This window comes from Phoxinus phoxinus (genome assembly GCF_949152265.1).
Source record: "Phoxinus phoxinus genome assembly, chromosome: 14".
Lineage (NCBI taxonomy): Eukaryota > Metazoa > Chordata > Actinopteri > Cypriniformes > Leuciscidae > Phoxinus > Phoxinus phoxinus.
The window spans coordinates 7,466,698-7,484,169 of NC_136889.1; the positions used below are offsets into that span (position 1 = coordinate 7,466,698).

Here is a 17,472-nt window from a genome sequence, read left to right on the forward strand (position 1 = left end):
ATTGAAATGAGTTATCATAACTCGTTGGGTTTTACAGTGATGTTCCAAAAGGTAGGATTCATATTTATGCTGCCTAAAAGCAATCTTATAATGCTCTGTAGCTTAGAGAGAAAAAATCCATCCAAGACGTGAGAAATGTCAATTATAATGCATAATTAATAGGGATGTGCAAATATAAAAATTCTGGATGATACTAACAAATAGATTGTATGATGTTATGTTAGAGTGAATGTTAGATGACAGCAAATGTAATCTAAATGTAATAATTCCAATAACCAATAAGGTATTAATGTATTTTGCACTCCAAATAATTTATAAAATACTGAAAATACAGAGCAACTATATTCATGCATTATTTTAGGATATACAGTAGACCATTTCTATAATGAGCATACTTTTGCAATGCTGAACAAAAAGGTTATATAAAAAAATACCAATAAAACAGCCAATAAGTCACGATTCCAAAATCCCCATCACAATGTCAGCATAATGCCTGACAGGGCCAAAGCTTGGAGCTGGTTTGAGAATAAAACTTGTCAAGGGAAAAACATCACTGCTAGAACCATCACCAGAGAGCCTTTAGAATCGCATTGAGCACGTACAAGCACTTTTACGATATCAAATACTAAGGGTATATTCAAAGATTGACACACTGATGGAAAAGAGAATGACGGCTGAACAAACTTACCGTTGAGTTTGGCCTGCAGGATTCAGTTATATGCAGTTTGTACACATGCAAACTAACGCTTATAAAACGGGAGAGAGGAACAACTGCTCGACAGGCCATAATTAAGAGACAACTCTGCCAAAGGCAAAGCTTGGGGCTATTGCATATCCATTGGGCTGTAAAACTAGACAAGCAACAGCACATCACCAACACCAATCAAATTTATCTCAATTACACAGGATCGCTGGCATAAATATCTCTGTCTAGGGCTGTATGTTAAACATGGCATTTTAGCTAAACAATGCGGGTGCAGATCCAGATTTGGTAATTGAGTGATGCACGCTATCCAGATGTAAGTTAATGGAGGGTAGGCAGACAAACAGCAGGTGTAATTCTCTCTCCGTCCTGCTGAGCTCTAAAAGTCAGTGCTTAGCACCCACTGCTCCATCATCTGGCCTCTCCCAGCCCCTGTGACAGCACATTTGTCATCATTTTCACATTTTGGGCAAGAAATGCACTGTTTTAATGGCGCCCTCTGAACGGTTCCAGATGTTTGTTTATTTGTTGTGCCACAACTGTAAAGTCATTTATTCTTCATACGCAGTCCCGTTTAGGGGCTGCAAATCAGCGACAGCATAATGACGATTTAAAAAAAAGAAGAAGAAAAAAGTGCGTGGTCCCTAGGGGGTCTTCAGTTAAGATTTTCTCTTTGAAGGCTGCCTGCCTCAAGGGTTTAGTTGTGTTTCATTTAAAATACAGTCAACTCAGCTGGAGCAGGGCCCAGAATAGGAGCGTTTAAAGTTGGTGCGTGTGCGGCTGATGGAGGAGTATGGTTTCACCCTTGATGGCTTCTGGTCTGCTCGCCACGGTGAAGATGAATGATGGGGATTCAAAAGTGGTGGTCGCTGCCTTAAAATGTACAGAGACGAACAAAGGGATTTGTATATTTTCCAATTCAATTATGTATGAAGTTCCAGGGCAGTTGTGCAACCCGTCATAATGATTGTTATTAATATGGCTATCTAGAATGTGACAGCGGTGAGAGCGGTGGCTCCACTTTATTTTTGTATTTATTTGCGCCGTTGGAAAGAGAAACGTTGTCTTATGTCGTTTGGGTTAAAAGTGGAGATCTACATTTAAAGCAACAATTCATAAAAAAAAAATACATTTGTCAAACAAAAAGAATAATATAATAGGGCTACACAATGGTTTTTCTGATAAAAATGGCAATTACAATTATAAAAAAACAGTGTTGTTTGCTGTGTTTGTTTGTATAGGGCACATATTTTGAGATTATAGATCACAATGTCTATAAAGTAATAATAATTATAATAATTGTTATTATAATATATATTTTTTTTTTACATCTTTAAAAATAATAAGCAACATTAATATTGTAATATTTTACTGTAAAACAGCTAAATTACAATACTAACATTTATGGCTGTCTTTATTAAACATTAGACTAATTTTTTATTTTGTCGAAAGATTGCAGGGAGCCCTTAAAGCTTCTGTTTATTAGCCGGTTTATGAGCACTTCTCATTACAAACTTATGAAGATAGTTGGCACATATTGCGTTCCCAAATGCAAGTTACAACCGACCCAGATGTGGAAATGAGTTTGTGTGAGGCTGCATTTACACTGATCATGAGCTGCTAATGTGAACACAGTGCTGCTCTTCACTCTGAAACATGCAGAGCATTGCAGCCTTTGTGATTGGATAACCACACTAGTGTAAATTATTACTTGTTAAGTTGTTATTTACTTTATTTATTTGTTTATTTTATCATTTTTATTACCTGACACTATCTTTTAAACTTTGCTCTTGTGGAGCTTGACTGAGCCGTCATTGTATGTAAACATCTGCGGGAAGATTTTCCTTAAAAAAAAAAAAAGAACAGTATACACGTTTGGAACGACAAGAGGGTGAGTATATCATTTTTTGGTGAACTGTTCCTTTAAGACGACATTTGTCTTTTGAAAGAAACTTTGGGTTAGGTTCAGGCGACAGGCCGGTTTAAAGCTGGTGGGAGCTGACAGCAGCGCTACTTCCTGCGGCCACACACTCCACCCCCCTCCATCTCCAGACTCATGGTTCTCCGTGTCACGCCGGCCCTGCCACATAGCCTCCCTTCTTAGCTTCTGCTTTTCCCTCCTCCGTTTCTCTCCTCTGAGCATCTCCTGTCTGCTCGCTGTTTGTCCACTTCCTAATTTCCCCCCAAAACAGCAGACAAGGAGTCTTGTAACCCAAAGCCAAGACCTCCCATGCCATGCATATAGCCAGTTCCCCCTCTTCCCTCCTCAGACCTTCTGTCTGCTGTAATTACCCATGGCACCTTGGGCTCTGGGGGCCTGGCGCAGGTGACATCAATTGTAAAAATATTGAGAAAAGGTAGAGAGGGTCCCTATTTGAGACAGCATGCTGTCATAGATGTCGCTATTCCTGCCGGCCACTGCAAGGAAGCAAGTAACATATAGCAAATGTGACTGGACTAGGCTTTTACCTATGGAAGCATGTCCTAATTTCAGCCATTCTTCTGCATAAGAATAATATTGTACTGTATATATTGCATATATTGTAAAATTCATAACAGTCAGGATTAAAATTATCCCAGACATCTGCCTATACTGTATGTCTATTGAATATACACTTTCCTAAATCTCAGATTGATGGACAATGTTTTATTTTATGCATTTATTTCCAGGTTCACAACAGCAAAGATGGCAATATACGAGCTATGTCTAGCTAATATTGAAACATTATATATGTTAACAGATACACTTTTTACATATAAGTGTCTCAATTTATGAGTTCATGCATCATTTTCATGTGTTTCTTAAAGGCATAGTTCTTTATTCAGTAGTTCAAATTAGTTTTTATTTTATCAGCATTTCTACACATTGAAAGTCAGGGTTGGTTTGAACCCCATTGGCTTTCATTGTATGGACAAAAACTGGTGACAGAATGGTCATTTGTGGTTAAACTATTCCAATTTTCGGAGAGGCTGCAACAGTGAGCTAGCTTTGAAAGCATAAGATCCCACTCTCCCTTCAGAGCGTCTCCAAAGACATGCCTCCTTCAAAACACATGAACGCGTACAGCAGGGAACAAACAAAAGCATCACAAGAGACGGCCTTAAACTACCTCAAGTCTCAAAGCACATAACATTAAAATAATAATGAACATAAACAACTTAAAGAGCTCTATTTGTACCACCTGACTGCTGCAGATTCATTTCGCCATTAAACACAAAAATTCGAGTCACAAACCGCTCCAAATATAACGTGTTTCCGTTTGCCGTGTTCAGTGACTGACGTCTGTCTAACTCTACATAGCATTAAACGCACTGATGATGTGTGATGTCTGCGCAGAGGTATGGAAATATATAAGTGGACAGGCAGACGTCGTATCATTGCATTTGGACCGAAATCAATGTGGTTGACGGTCAACAACACCTTCCACAGATAATATATATATATATATATATATATATATATATATATATATATATATATATACATACATATAAATACATTTAGACCACTTAAAAGATTAGCACACTTCGAAATGAAAATTATTTTATAATTTACTCACCCTCACGTTGTTTCAAACCTGTATGAATTTCTTTCTTCTGCTGAACCCAAAATAAGATATTTTGAAGAATGTCGGTATAACAGTTGATGTACCCCACTGACTTCCATAGTATACCATAGTATTCCATAGACTTCTAAATTTTTTTGCTACTATGGAAGTCAATGGGGTCCATCAACTATCTGGTTACCGACATTCTTCTAAATATCTTCCTCTGTGTTCAGCAGAAGGAAAAAACTCATACAGGTTTGAAACAACTTGAGGGTGAGTAAATGATGACAGAATTTTAATTTTGAAGTGAACTATTCCTTTAACTTAGTGTTTGCTATCAGGATGTGAAGAGATTTTCAACCAGCATAAGTAAACATGTTTCTGGGGCAAATCACCTACCTTGCCTTTAAAAGCATTGGTGATGCTCAAATTAAACAAACAAACAATAAATAAACTACAATATATGAGCAGGTAATATTTGCACTGCATTACGATTACACAGAAACCCCATGAATTATCGCCAATCCAAACACAATGCCCAATTTCCACTGACAGTGTCTTGGAGGTGAACTGCATCTTTTAGTGTCATGGCTATTCTATTAAAGCATTTTCATGGCACAGCCAAAGGTGAGTTTTAGTAAAGAGTTACAGTGTCAGAGCCGATGCATTAAGCAAATAGAATAGGCAATAAGTCAAGATAAATAAAAATGGCACGATAAAGGCAGAGGAATAAAAAGAGGCGAAGGACGAAGATGAGGGCTTGTGTTATCTAACGCTGCAGTACAGTATCGTAAAAATAACAAATGGAGAGTGTCAGCTCGCCCAAATCTAAGAGGGAGAAAAAATATTTCATATGTCAGCTCCGTTCACCTTTTAATGGACTATTCTCAAGCAGCATGATTTTGACAAAGCACTGGGCTTTCCTCTACATCACTTGAGAGGTGCAGGTCAGCCTTTGTGAAATAGATCTGTCCTTGGTGGGGGGTTGAGAAGCACACAGCTGACCTCGCATGAAAGTACCACCGCCATGGCCGTGACATAAAAACAGCGCTTTGCATTGCACAGACAAAAGAGCATGATAAATGTAGTTGGCATGAAAGCCTCGCATAGAGTCTAACACATCACAACCATCTCTTCTGCAGAGCTTCTGTCAGCAAATCGAGTTTACGTTTGTTTAGATACCTGTCATCCGAGACAAAAATGTATGCATACTGAGTTCTCACACTTTTATTTGTCCAAATAACAGTACCTTTGTGGTTTCGGGCATCTCTGGATCCTTGTGGCAGCGGGGTGTACGGCGTTGTGGTGGATTCGGGCCTCTGATCACTGGCGGCGTCCTTAAAAAAAAAAGAAGAGTTTGGACAAACATAAATTCCCCATGCTCAGTTTACACACCTGCGAACATTTATAACGTCACCGACGATTCATTACACCGACAGGAGAAATGTTGGTTATTGATTTCTGTATGCAATGATCCTAATTGAGTTCAATGAAAAGAACTCATTTGTCACAAGCAATCTGGAATAATTTCCCAGACTGATGCCGCAAAAAGGAGAGAGAATGGAAAGGCACGGCGGGGTGAGAGACAACGAAAGAATGCGGGTGAGATTTCACCTCCATGACTGATTGTCTAAATGCCATAAATTTCATCAGCGCAGAGGACAGGAAATGTTAGGAGTGGCTTTCTTATTTTATCAGGGCGAGGGACGAGGGCAACTTTCATTATTTTGCAGGGAGAGGAGTGAAAGGTGAGGACGGGGCCCTGGCTTTGATTACCTGTCCCCTGCCTGTTTAAGAGAAGGGGCCACCAGGGGAAGGGCCCCAGCCACCATTCAGCCATGAAGAGCCCCGCGGGTCAGGCCCGGGTCAGCCTGCCACTCACTCACACGCGCTGTTGTGTGTTGACAATCCAACAGGTGGCATGAAATTACTGCTCTCCAAAGGCCAGACCTGAGTTTAAGTAAACTCATCTCTCACTGGCCGACCTTAAAAATACAAATACATTCACATAAAGGCCACCGCATAGACAGAACAGGAGAGGAGCTGCAGAGAATACAGATCGCCTGTGTGCTTCTGGTAGGTCAAAAGTGTTGTTTTCAACCTCCTTTGTCTTCTTTCAAGGACCAAAAACACAGTATATCATGATGTGTTGATATCTGATGCCTTTGTGAAAATATTGTGCTTTTCTGCAGGCAGGAATCCTCAGAGCATTTAATCATTTTAAGAACCAAAATGACAAATAAAGAGTAGAGGTGGCATATTTTATTTTTACATTCATTGGAAACACTCAGCTTAGTGCTGAGAATGTATTATGCGTACAGTGCTTAAAGGTTTGGGGTCGGTAATATTTTTTCATGTTTTTTGAAAGAAGTCTCTAATGCTCGCCAAGGCTGCATTAATTTGATCAAAGATACAGTATAAACTGTAATATTGTCAGATGTTATTACAATTTAAAATAACTGTTTTCATTTCAGTATTTTTTCAGCATCATTACTCCAGTCTTCAGCGTCACATGATCCTTCAGAAATCATTCTAAGATGCTGGCTTGCTGCTCAAGAAACAATATTTGTGTGGAAACTGTGAAGCATCAGAATTATTTGAAAAATAAGTTTTTGTAACAATGCTAATGTCTTTACTGTCACTTTTTGCTGCATATTGATATTAAGTGCAATAAGCTAAATCTGACTTATACTGACTGAAATAGAAAAAGTGTAAATATAGCAACAATTATGATAGACACCCATGTTTAACAAATAATAACAATTGCTAATCAAAATAATACATCTAAAACATTCTTCCAAAGGTTAACTATCTGCAGGCTGTTTAGCGTTGCCCAGCAACAGAAAATGGAGTACATATTTTTCTTTTAAAACCTAAAAAGCTTTTTTTTCCTTCAGTTGTTATCACATGACTAATTATCACCCTAATTACAAGAATCCAGCGGGGTGCAGTTGCATCGGGGTTTCCGAGTATGTCAGCAGTTTCCTTGTTACCATTTCAATCTCCTCTGGCCATTTGGCTTTAATATCCTAAAGCAGCATTTGTAGTGTCAGCTTCAGTCCTCCCTGACTAATTTCCTCTGGACCTGACAGATCAGAGGCCTTCCCCACCAAACAGCCCTGTCCCGGCCACAAAGCCGCTCGTAATCCTGCTGCTTGTCTACAATTAATCTTCCCAGTTGCCACATTATTAACACCACCACCCACAGACAGGGGCCGGCTATGCCCCACCGGACACAGAGCACCCCCCCTCCGGCCCAGCGGCCAGGCACGTCAATCACATGCCGTGCGCAAAAGTCGCCTGCTGTCAACATCAGAGATACCCCCTCTCTCAACCATCCCACCCCTCCCGGGCCAAGTCCTCTGATCAAACACCCCCACCCTGGAAGAAGATTAATCAGAGCCCTCCCTCCACTTCCTCCCCTCCCATCCACTCCTCTCTTTCTCCTTATTCAATGAGCCATCCTCGAGATGAGAAAGAAGGCCCGGCTCATAATGGGAATCCCGGCAAAAAAAAAAGTTAAAGGAAAACTCTGTTTGAATGCCAGCTGTTATCTGGGCCTTTCTTGGCAAAAAAAAGGGCAGGCGGACAAGAGCCTTGCTTTGATCGGCATCCTTAAGATTTTACACAAACATAATCACAAGCCAAGGGGTCACCCCGGGCCCTTTGAATTCATTCAGTCTGGGAGCTTTGAGCACGCACAGGCAGTTAAGAGCTTCTCCTTCCACAAAGCACTTTGTTTTGCTTTTAAAAGATATGCATCACTATCCATCAAATAAATGGCAACTTGTGAGCTCAGATCTGCCCATCTATAATGAATGATAATACAGTGGCCCTTAAAGAGTATTTGGGCAGTTCAAAATGTCTAAATGTTATTGCATTAGATAAAACATCAAAGCAAGTGCCATTTGCAAACAAACAATGCAAAAGCTAAGAAAACTAACTAATTAACATATTTCAGAGCCAGCCATGTCTGAATTACTTTTAACTAACTGGTGTCACAGGGATTTAGTAGTATAAATACACACTGGTGACCTGGCAATTTAACCACAGGTGTAGGTCAACACAAAACTACTATTTGTCTTTTGAATTCACTTGATTTTTTTAAATCTATTTTGATTGCTAACTGATTTGATGACGGTGATACATTTTTAAGAGCAGTTTAAGTGTTCAAAAACCCCAAATGGCCATATATAAAGCAGCGACTGAAATAAACACATTGCACATATTTCTGAAGGTTGCTCGGGTTGCAAGTGAGACTCATCCGTGAGTCTGAATAGAGAGGCAGAAGGTTGACAGAGAGAGTGAGCATGCAATCTAGAGTCTAGAAGAAATCTCCAGATGCAGTTATGCCACTGAGGCGACAGAAGACCTCTTCACTCATCCCACTGCTCAGACAGTATCAAGGCTGAAATCTGGAACTTTTGGAGGTCAAATGCCAAGAAATTTTTTTCCAATCTCAACACGGTGTTCATTTTCAGCACTTATTCATTCTTCCTTTCGTTGATTCGTTTTTTCTTTTGTTCGTTCTCTTTCTCACCACCCACTCACGCTCGCCGTGTGCATTACTTCCTGCACTGGTCAGATGGGGGCGCTGCAGCGTCAGGTTTGCATAGGCGTCTCATCTCAGCACGCCGAGCTCTTGTTCTCCAGGCCCTTGGCATATGCTGCCTGCTCACATCATTATTGTCTTTATACACTGAGTAATCACTACACTTTATGATAATGCAGCAGAAATTTACAAGCTGGAGAAAGAAAAAAGTCTCTAATAATGGCATTAACAGAGAAAGCCACAGCAGCTCTCAGCCCAACAGGGGCTCTGCACTCAAAGGGAGGACTGCTTGCTGAAAATGTCACAGTGAAATATGACTCGTCTCCTGGATTATACATCATGCTCATACTCCCTCTTCTTTTCACATGTCCTTTTTTCTCCCCCACAAATAAATGACGAAAAATCCAGCCATTTGTGATTATCAACTCCAAACAAATCTCCACCCCAGAGAGTGGGAAGAGGTGAACGGGTGGCTAAGATGCAGTTAACGCTATGATTCGGTTTGGTGCGAACCCCCAAAGCTGGAGATACCCTCCGCTGAAACATCAAAAGTTGAGCCTGATGTCTAGCGCAACTCGCAGCACGTCTCATGCTTACGATGCCTGATCAGGACTACAATCTAATTACCAGCGCCGCAAAAGAGATATACCGAGATAGAGGGAGAGAGAAACAGAGGCAAAGATCAGTGTAAACACCAGTGCTTTTTATCTCCTTATATATCTGGACAAGTAGACAAAGTGCTAAAACGAAATAAATGTGGCCTGACAGCCACTTCAAAGAGTTCAGCCAGGGGCTTACTGCTACTTAAGGCACAGGAATGTTGTTGCTAAGCATCAGCCTACAACCTATCAGGCCCAACAGAAGGGCCTGCTTTCCCTTTAAGAGCGAGCGAGAGAAAGAGAGTGGAAATTCGACAGTAACGGGAGGCTTGGGATTCAAGGAGATTTTGTAGCTTAAAGCAATTGTTAGAAGAAACAAGCTTTCTGTTTTGTTTTCTCTTGACACCATTTCAGCTTTTTGTGCTTGCAAAAGACATGTAGTAAAATGTTTTTTGATATGTTTTCTCTCTGGGTCTGTAACAAGAAAAAAAAATGTTTTCTGTGGGTATGAAACTTTCCTTGTCTTTTGTGCAAGACTTTTTTTCTTCTTCCTTCTGATGAGCCCAAGATCAGAGGGAAAACAAACATCTTTGTGTGTATTTAAGTCAATGAAATGTCGGTCTGATATTGATTTTCTATTTTTACTCATTAAGTTCATTTAAACATGATATGCTTTGTGTAAAAATACTTAAATCGTATATGGGTCAGACCTGTCAATTATATTTGAAGCACGGACTGTGATTACACGCAGTATAAATGTCACGCTGAGAACAGTGTGCCAATCACCGAAGAAGCACTTTAATGCTTTTGACCTTCATAATTGTCTTTCAGATGTGTGGCAGTAATGTGTTTTAAATGGCTGTAGTGTGCATAAAACTGTATTAATTCTGTTTTCTTAGGTAATGACTAAGGAGAGAAGGCTGGATGTAATGGTGCCTGCCCTCCAAGGGTTTTAAAGTATTTTCTGTGGTGTGATCACAGTGTGAGCTGCATTGAGCAACTACTTAATGATTTACCAGTTCTACTTCAATGCACTTGTGCTACGTAAATGTATCATATGATCAGTGATCACAAGTGAAACAGCATTTGCCTCAAGCATATACCCAAACTCTCTCCGGAGACGGGACTCGATGTATAGCTCGGCTTTTAAAAAGCAAAGGTTTAGGAAAAGCAGGAAGTTAATCACCCATATCAACAGGCACAACACTTTACATGCTTTACAGGGGTTAAACTTAAAAGAGCCAACCTGCTCTTAAAAAAACCCCAAAAAAACATTTCTTATCAGCTACTTTAAAGAATGAGTCTGCCAGGAACATAAATGCAAGGGGAAAAAAGTTTAACTAACTTTACTTAAAACTTAAGTTAAATCGGTTAAAATTTTTACCCCCAGAAACAACATTTATAGCTGAAATTAATATTAAAATTCAATTAAATGTTTTGTATTTATTTATTTTGTCCAACTGAAATGTTGAGAAATCATACACTTTGAGTTTTAATTTTTTGACAGCTGCTTTTGTCTATAGATGTATATGTTATTAGCCCATTCTCACTATTAACTTAATATAATTGTTAGTAGATGATTTATTATAGTTATAAAGTGATAAATTATAGTTATAAAGCAGCAGGAAAAATTTGTTTTAGCATTTCTGAATTTTACTTGAAATTCTGCATTTATTAACTGCTCTATAGTTGCCCATGCATGTGCATCTCCTCTCTATATCTTTCCATTTCACAGACAGTCTCTCTCAAAGGTGTGACACACGGTGGCTCTTTATGTTGCGCTTAGGAGCTGTATCTAATGTCAGGGATGTTTTCAAGTGTGTGGGATGTTAAATTATTGAGGATTCTGTGAGTAGGACTGTCAAACCAGGTTGTCTGGGATGTTTCCTACGCAATTAGACGCTCCGAAACATTTGAAGAGTACCCACAAAGCAGACCTGCAGAAAGTGACATGCGAACTTAAAGGAAATTAGCTTCTTACATGAGTGAAATGTGAAGGTTACTTAGCAATGCTTAAGCTGGAAGAACGGCTCTGTGAAGTGCGTCTTTGACTCAGCCCTGATGTGAAGACAGCCATTTTCTTTACTTCCAGCGCACCCCAGTCAGAGAAGATCACAGAGGGAGTGAAAACTAATTTTGACTTGGGGCATATGGGAGGAAAAAAAAAACTGAGATGTGTCTAAATAATGAGATCTCTTGATGTTTGCAGGAGAGATAAAGGGTGAGGTTGTCGACTAGTTTGAAAGTGCTATTTCAGCCTACAGCGTATAAGGCAGAACAAATAAATGTTACAGTATGATGATAATCGATCAGCAACATGGGCAGCGGGATGATGCTATTGTACAAACACACACGTTGTTTTTAACTTAATGTTTTGTCAATATAAGTGTGAACTTTACCCTTTCTGTCATTATGAAAGGGATAGTTCATCCAAAAATGGAAATTCGCTCAAGTCGTTCCAAACCAGTAAGACTTTTGTTCATCTTCTGAACACAAATGAAGATATTTTTGATGAAATATGAGAGCTTTCTGTCCCTCCGTTGACAGCTTCACAACTACTTTGATGCTTCAAAAAGTTCATAAAGAGATCATAAAACTAATCTACATGAATTGAGCGGTTTATTCCACATTTTTTGAAGAGACTTGATTGCTTTTTATGATGAACAGATTGAATTTAGTCTTTTATTCACATTTAAACATTGATCAGCAAACATAAACAGAAGCTCAACTGAACTTGCTTGACAGGCGAGAAGAAACCTCTTGCTGAAGCTCAAAAGTTCTGCGTAACACGAGAATGAACCTCATTGGTTCTTGCAGAAGATCAAACGTGCTGCGTAACACGAGAATGAACCTCATTGGTTGTTGCAGAAGATCAAACGTGTTGGATAACACGAGAATGAACCTCATTGGTTCTTGCAGAAGATCAAACGTGCTGCATAACACGAGAATGAACCTCATTGGTTCTTGCAGAAGATCAAACGTGCTGCATAACACGAGAATGAACCTCATTGGTTCTTGCAGAAGATCAAACGTGCTGCATAACACGAGAATGAACCTCATTGGTTCTTGAAGAAGATCAAACGTGCTGCGTAACACGAGAATGAACCTCATTGGTTCTTGCAGAAGATCAAACGTGCTGCGTAACACGAGAATGAACCTCATTGGTTCTTGCAGAAGATCAAACGTGCTGCATAACACGAGAATGAACCTCATTGGTTCTTGCAGAAGATCAAACGTGCTGCATAACACGAGAATGAACCTCATTGGTTCTTGAAGAAGATCAAACGTGCTGCGTAACACGAGAATGAACCTCATTGGTTCTTGCAGAAGATCAAACGTGCTGCATAACACGAGAATTAACCTCATTGGTTGTTGCAGAAGATCAAACGTGTTGGATAACACGAGAATGAACCTCATTGGTTCTTGCAGAAGATCAAACGTGCTGCGTAACACGAGAATGAACCTCATTGGTTCTTGCAGAAGATCAAACGTGCTGCATAACACGAGAATTAACCTCATTGGTTGTTGCAGAAGATCAAACGTGTTGGATAACACGAGAATGAAACTCATTGGTTCTCGCACGTCAAGTGAACATGCTTGAGCTTCCATTTACCATATCTAATGTTTGTGTTGATGAAGCCTAAATTCAATCTGTTCATCATATGAAGCGATCCTGTCTCTTCAAAAAATTTGGACTAAACCGCTCAATTCATATTGATAAGTTTTATGATCTCTCTATGGACTTTTTGAAGCTTCAAAGGGGTAGTTGCGTAGCTGTCAATGGATGGACAGAAATCACTCAGATTTCATAAAAAATATATTCATTTGTGTTGCAAAGATGAACAAAAGTCTTACGAGTTTGGAACAACATGAGGGTGAGTAATTAATGACAGAAATGTAGTTTTTTTGGGTGAAATATTGCTTTAATAAAAATAAACCCTACATGTCAACATCCATCACATTACATGTCATATTAAAGAATGCACTACAATATAAAATTAGTGACCGCAAGAGCAAGACAAGCCAAGCCAAGCTCTTCCTTCGGTGCGGTTTTAAAAGCTGTGAGGGAAAGATAGCAGGAGGCCTTTTTCTCCCAGCATCCTCCCCTCCCCGGGAGAAGGACTTATGAAGGTGAGCGCCTCCCTGACAGGCGTGAAAATAAAGGAGACAAACCCTGGATAAAAATTAAATAAAAAGTAGCTGTCTTAAACAGTAATTGCACTGCTTTGCTGAGCAGGCTTTCAGATATATAAACTTGATTTACTATCGGCTCACAACTACAAATCAGAAGGTCTGAGAAACACTTGTGCTATGAAATTGTTTAATCTCATCAAGTTCTGCTTTCACAGCAAGCTATAAATCACAAACTCTTTGTTATCATAGACCTCCATGAGCGCCTCTCAGGCAGGCAATGGATCGTGGGTATATATAATCTTGACTGCACAAACAGCGGGGTCGTCAGTGGCTGAAATACTTTCATATTAGCCGCGCCGCAGCTGCTGGAACACGGGGCGGTGATTGATATCTCATTTCCAACTCTCTGCATCTATTTCCAGCAAATTATTACTGCATAAATTTCTTGTCAACAGAAACGGCCAATTAATTAAGTTAAAAATGGACTCATGATCGCATCTACAAACCAAATAGAAGAGCGGGGGCAATTTTCCAGTAAGTGGATTTACCGGCGGGTCAGTTTAATGAATGATTTTAAACTTCGTCATAAACTTCCAGACAGGCCAATATCTACACAGAAGCCTCGGTACAGGCCAGGTGCTGACAGATTTACATAAAGCATATTTATGCGTGGGGCCGGCGGTTGATGGCTGAGGTAGAAATAAAGTTTATTAGAGCTCCGAGAACGCGGTCAACCTCGCATTCTCCATCATCAGCAAAACGGGAGATAGCCGCGAAACACCTTGACTTTTCTTAAGGAAATATAAACATTTAACAGGCCATCCGAGATGAATAATTCATACTTGTTCACAGCACATTTGTGTTTTTTTTTGTTGCTCTGGTCATTAATCAGAGAGGGAATCCTGCAACAAAGATGAGCCTGAAGATTTATATGTATTTTAGCTTCTTTACAGATAAATCAAGCCTTGCAATTATGGTGGGAGAGGCCCAGCTGTGACCCCATGTCGAACTAATGACACTGAGAAATTTAAATCTTGTCTTCTCTCCCCTGACTTCACCCTAATCATAGTTAAAGAGAGACGCTTCTCCTACGGAGCAAGAGGAACATAAAAAAATGTTTTATGTTTTAGCATTGAAATGATGCTGCATCTTGACCTGCGGGGCATTTGCATGCCAAATAACTCGCTGAAATAACCCCGGTGTTATCTAACAAAAAGAAAAACATGAATGATACTCAGAGCATTCATTTAAACAATAACAATGGTAAATTAAGAGGTCGGAGTGCATTGAGCGTGCCATCACAATATTTCTTGAGCATGTAATGTAGCGTTAGCAACAAAGTCTTAGGATAATGGAAAGTTTACAACAAAAACATTGGGAAATGAAAAGAGTGCACTGGGCATGCTATCACAACATTCTTTAAGCATGAAAAGTAGCATCAACAAAATCTTAAATAAGATTTAATAAACTCATTGTCTAAACACACATTTTTCTAAAACCTAGTGCCTATATGGGCAGCATTTTAAGGCTTTTCAAACCTCCTAAGATGCTTCTTTTAGCCAAAATAATCTAAATATAAATTAGTAAGCCGGCTATTCGGCCCAACTTCCGGTCTCCAAATAGCCGGTAAAGGACGCGCGTGTTCGAGTCTTTTCCAGCGTCTCAAAGGAATTTTGGTTAAATAAGACATGTTCTCATATGCAATTATCTCGTTTTAATCTGACTCCATGAATTCAGAAGGTTCAATGTGCAATAAGGTTATGTTTACTAAAATAGTTACAACATGATGTAATGATAATTTAAACCATTTGTACCCAGCATAAATGTAAAATGTTACCTGAGAGAGAGAGAGAGAGAGAGAGAGAGAGAGAGAAAGAGAGACAAAGGCAGAGCCTCTGTCTCAGTTCAGCATCCAAAGCAAAGAGACAGAAGAACATTTGCAATCAAGTTTTGTCATCTCCTCCGACCATGTGACTCACACCTAAGTGTGAGGTATTCAAACTGACCAATCAGACCATCACCATTTCCCCCATTGTCCAAAAGCTTTGGCCTAATAGGCCCACATCAGTCTTAGCACTGCTGTACTGGAAATGTCTGAGAGAAAAGCAAGTGTCTTTGTTGCGTTGAAATAATCTTGGATTATTTCCAACCTTACATTAGCATCGCATGTATTCTTCAGATACCAGCTCAGTGAAAAAATCTATTTAAGATGGCCGATAAGATGAGAGAAATGTTGATTATAAATATTTGAACAATTCATTCAATACTAAAAAGAATCCCTATTCAAAGAGCATTTATGTGTGCCTTGTTTGCTGTTACGTGTGGCTAGCTTAGCAACACGCTGATGCTCTATTGAAATCACATGCGAGTAGTCACTTATAAAGTTAGCCTGTATGCATGTAGACAGGCAGCCCAGAAGGTTTTGGAACAGACCCATAGTTCTCTCACTGGCTTGTATTTGTTGCTTTAAAAGGCCATGCTCTCTAATAACACCCAGGCCTCTCAATATCCAGGCCTGATATATTATTTATAAGGCATGCAGTCTGTCCCCTGATTAAGGCGGCCCAACTTTGTTTTACTGGGCCCAGCCTTTAATCTGTCTCTCAGTGAGATAAATTAGCCAGTGTCGTGCCAGTTCCTCCCTCTCTTTGCTTTACTCTGTTTATCTCTGTCCATGACATGCCCACGTCAAAACCACACATCTGTTTTAGTGCACCAGACTCAGCTCTGGAGCAAGTTAGCATCCCTTTTTCTTGTCTTCCACTGACTATTGTCTAACAATTCCCTCTCATGACTGACATGATAAACTTCACTGCTAACGTATTAACACTTTTCTATCTTGCCAGATGCTCCGCTCTGGTTTTTAATGGTGGTGCGTTTGCGGTGAATAAGAGAGGGTCCGTAAACTAGGCGGAGGCCCAGTCTCAGACCTTTCCTGTGAATGTTTTCTGTTTTCCTCTTGGCCTCCTCACTAGTGTTAAATCACAGGCTGCTGTCAAGGAGCACTAAGCTAGTATGCGTCACTGGGGAGTGCAGGAAGCACTGGGTATAATTCTGTCCATCAGCTTAATTTATTATATCGGTAGCTTTGTAATCATGTGCAATAAGTTATGGGGTCTGACACAAAGGAATTCAGTTTGAAGGCAAAAGTGTTTATCATGTTTAAAGGTCTGGTCAGACCATATCTACCGTATTTACATGGGGAAGAGAATAAAGACAAGTGTTTTATTTTCCTATCTGGACACTAACACAATGACTTTGTGGACATAGGGTTCGAGCAAATAAAAGAGTGAAACCCAGGGTGCCTGGCTGAAAAGAAATGAATCTTTCAATACTCATGCTCATGAAAAAAATCCTAGACGGCCCCATGAAATCAGGTCTCGGTATTCAGGAGGGAAGACATGGGTAAGTTTTGGCAGTATTTACTCAAGTTGTCCTTAAGGCGATTATATTTTCTGCTTCATGTTTGCTATGCTTGTGTCACACACACATATACACACACACACACATATATACATATATATATATATATATATATATATATATATATATATATATATATATATATATATATATATGGGACACAAAATGAACTGCACCTGCAACCTGGAGCGTTTACTTTTAAAAATAAATAAATAAATAAACAAATATTTTCCACGTGCATCTTATTCAGTGTTGTTATTGTTAACTAAAACTATTAAAATTGCTTTCATTAATTGAAATAAAGCTGAAATAAAATATGATTAGATCAAAAACGTTTTTTTTTTTTACAAGCAAAGCAACGTCTAATTTTCGTTTAAGCTAAAGTACAAAAAAAAATGTCAACAAATAAATTTGAAATAAAAATTAATTGAAGCTAATTAGAAATAGTTAAAAAACTAAACAAAATAAAAACAACAAAAGTGCATGGAATTACTAGAACTTAAACTTAAATTA

General features: G+C 39.3%; 1 protein-coding gene across 2 annotated transcripts in view; it reads right to left on the reverse strand.

The window, feature by feature from the left end:
• lrmda (leucine rich melanocyte differentiation associated) overlaps positions 1–17,472 on the reverse strand; it is a 253,183-nt gene that overhangs the window by 28,266 nt on the left and 207,445 nt on the right. For both annotated transcript variants that reach the window (XM_079635402.1, XM_079635401.1), the window contains one exon: positions 5,501–5,588. In XM_079635402.1, the coding sequence (XP_079491528.1) occupies positions 5,501–5,588 (88 nt within the window). The remainder of the gene's footprint in view (positions 1–5,500; positions 5,589–17,472) is intronic.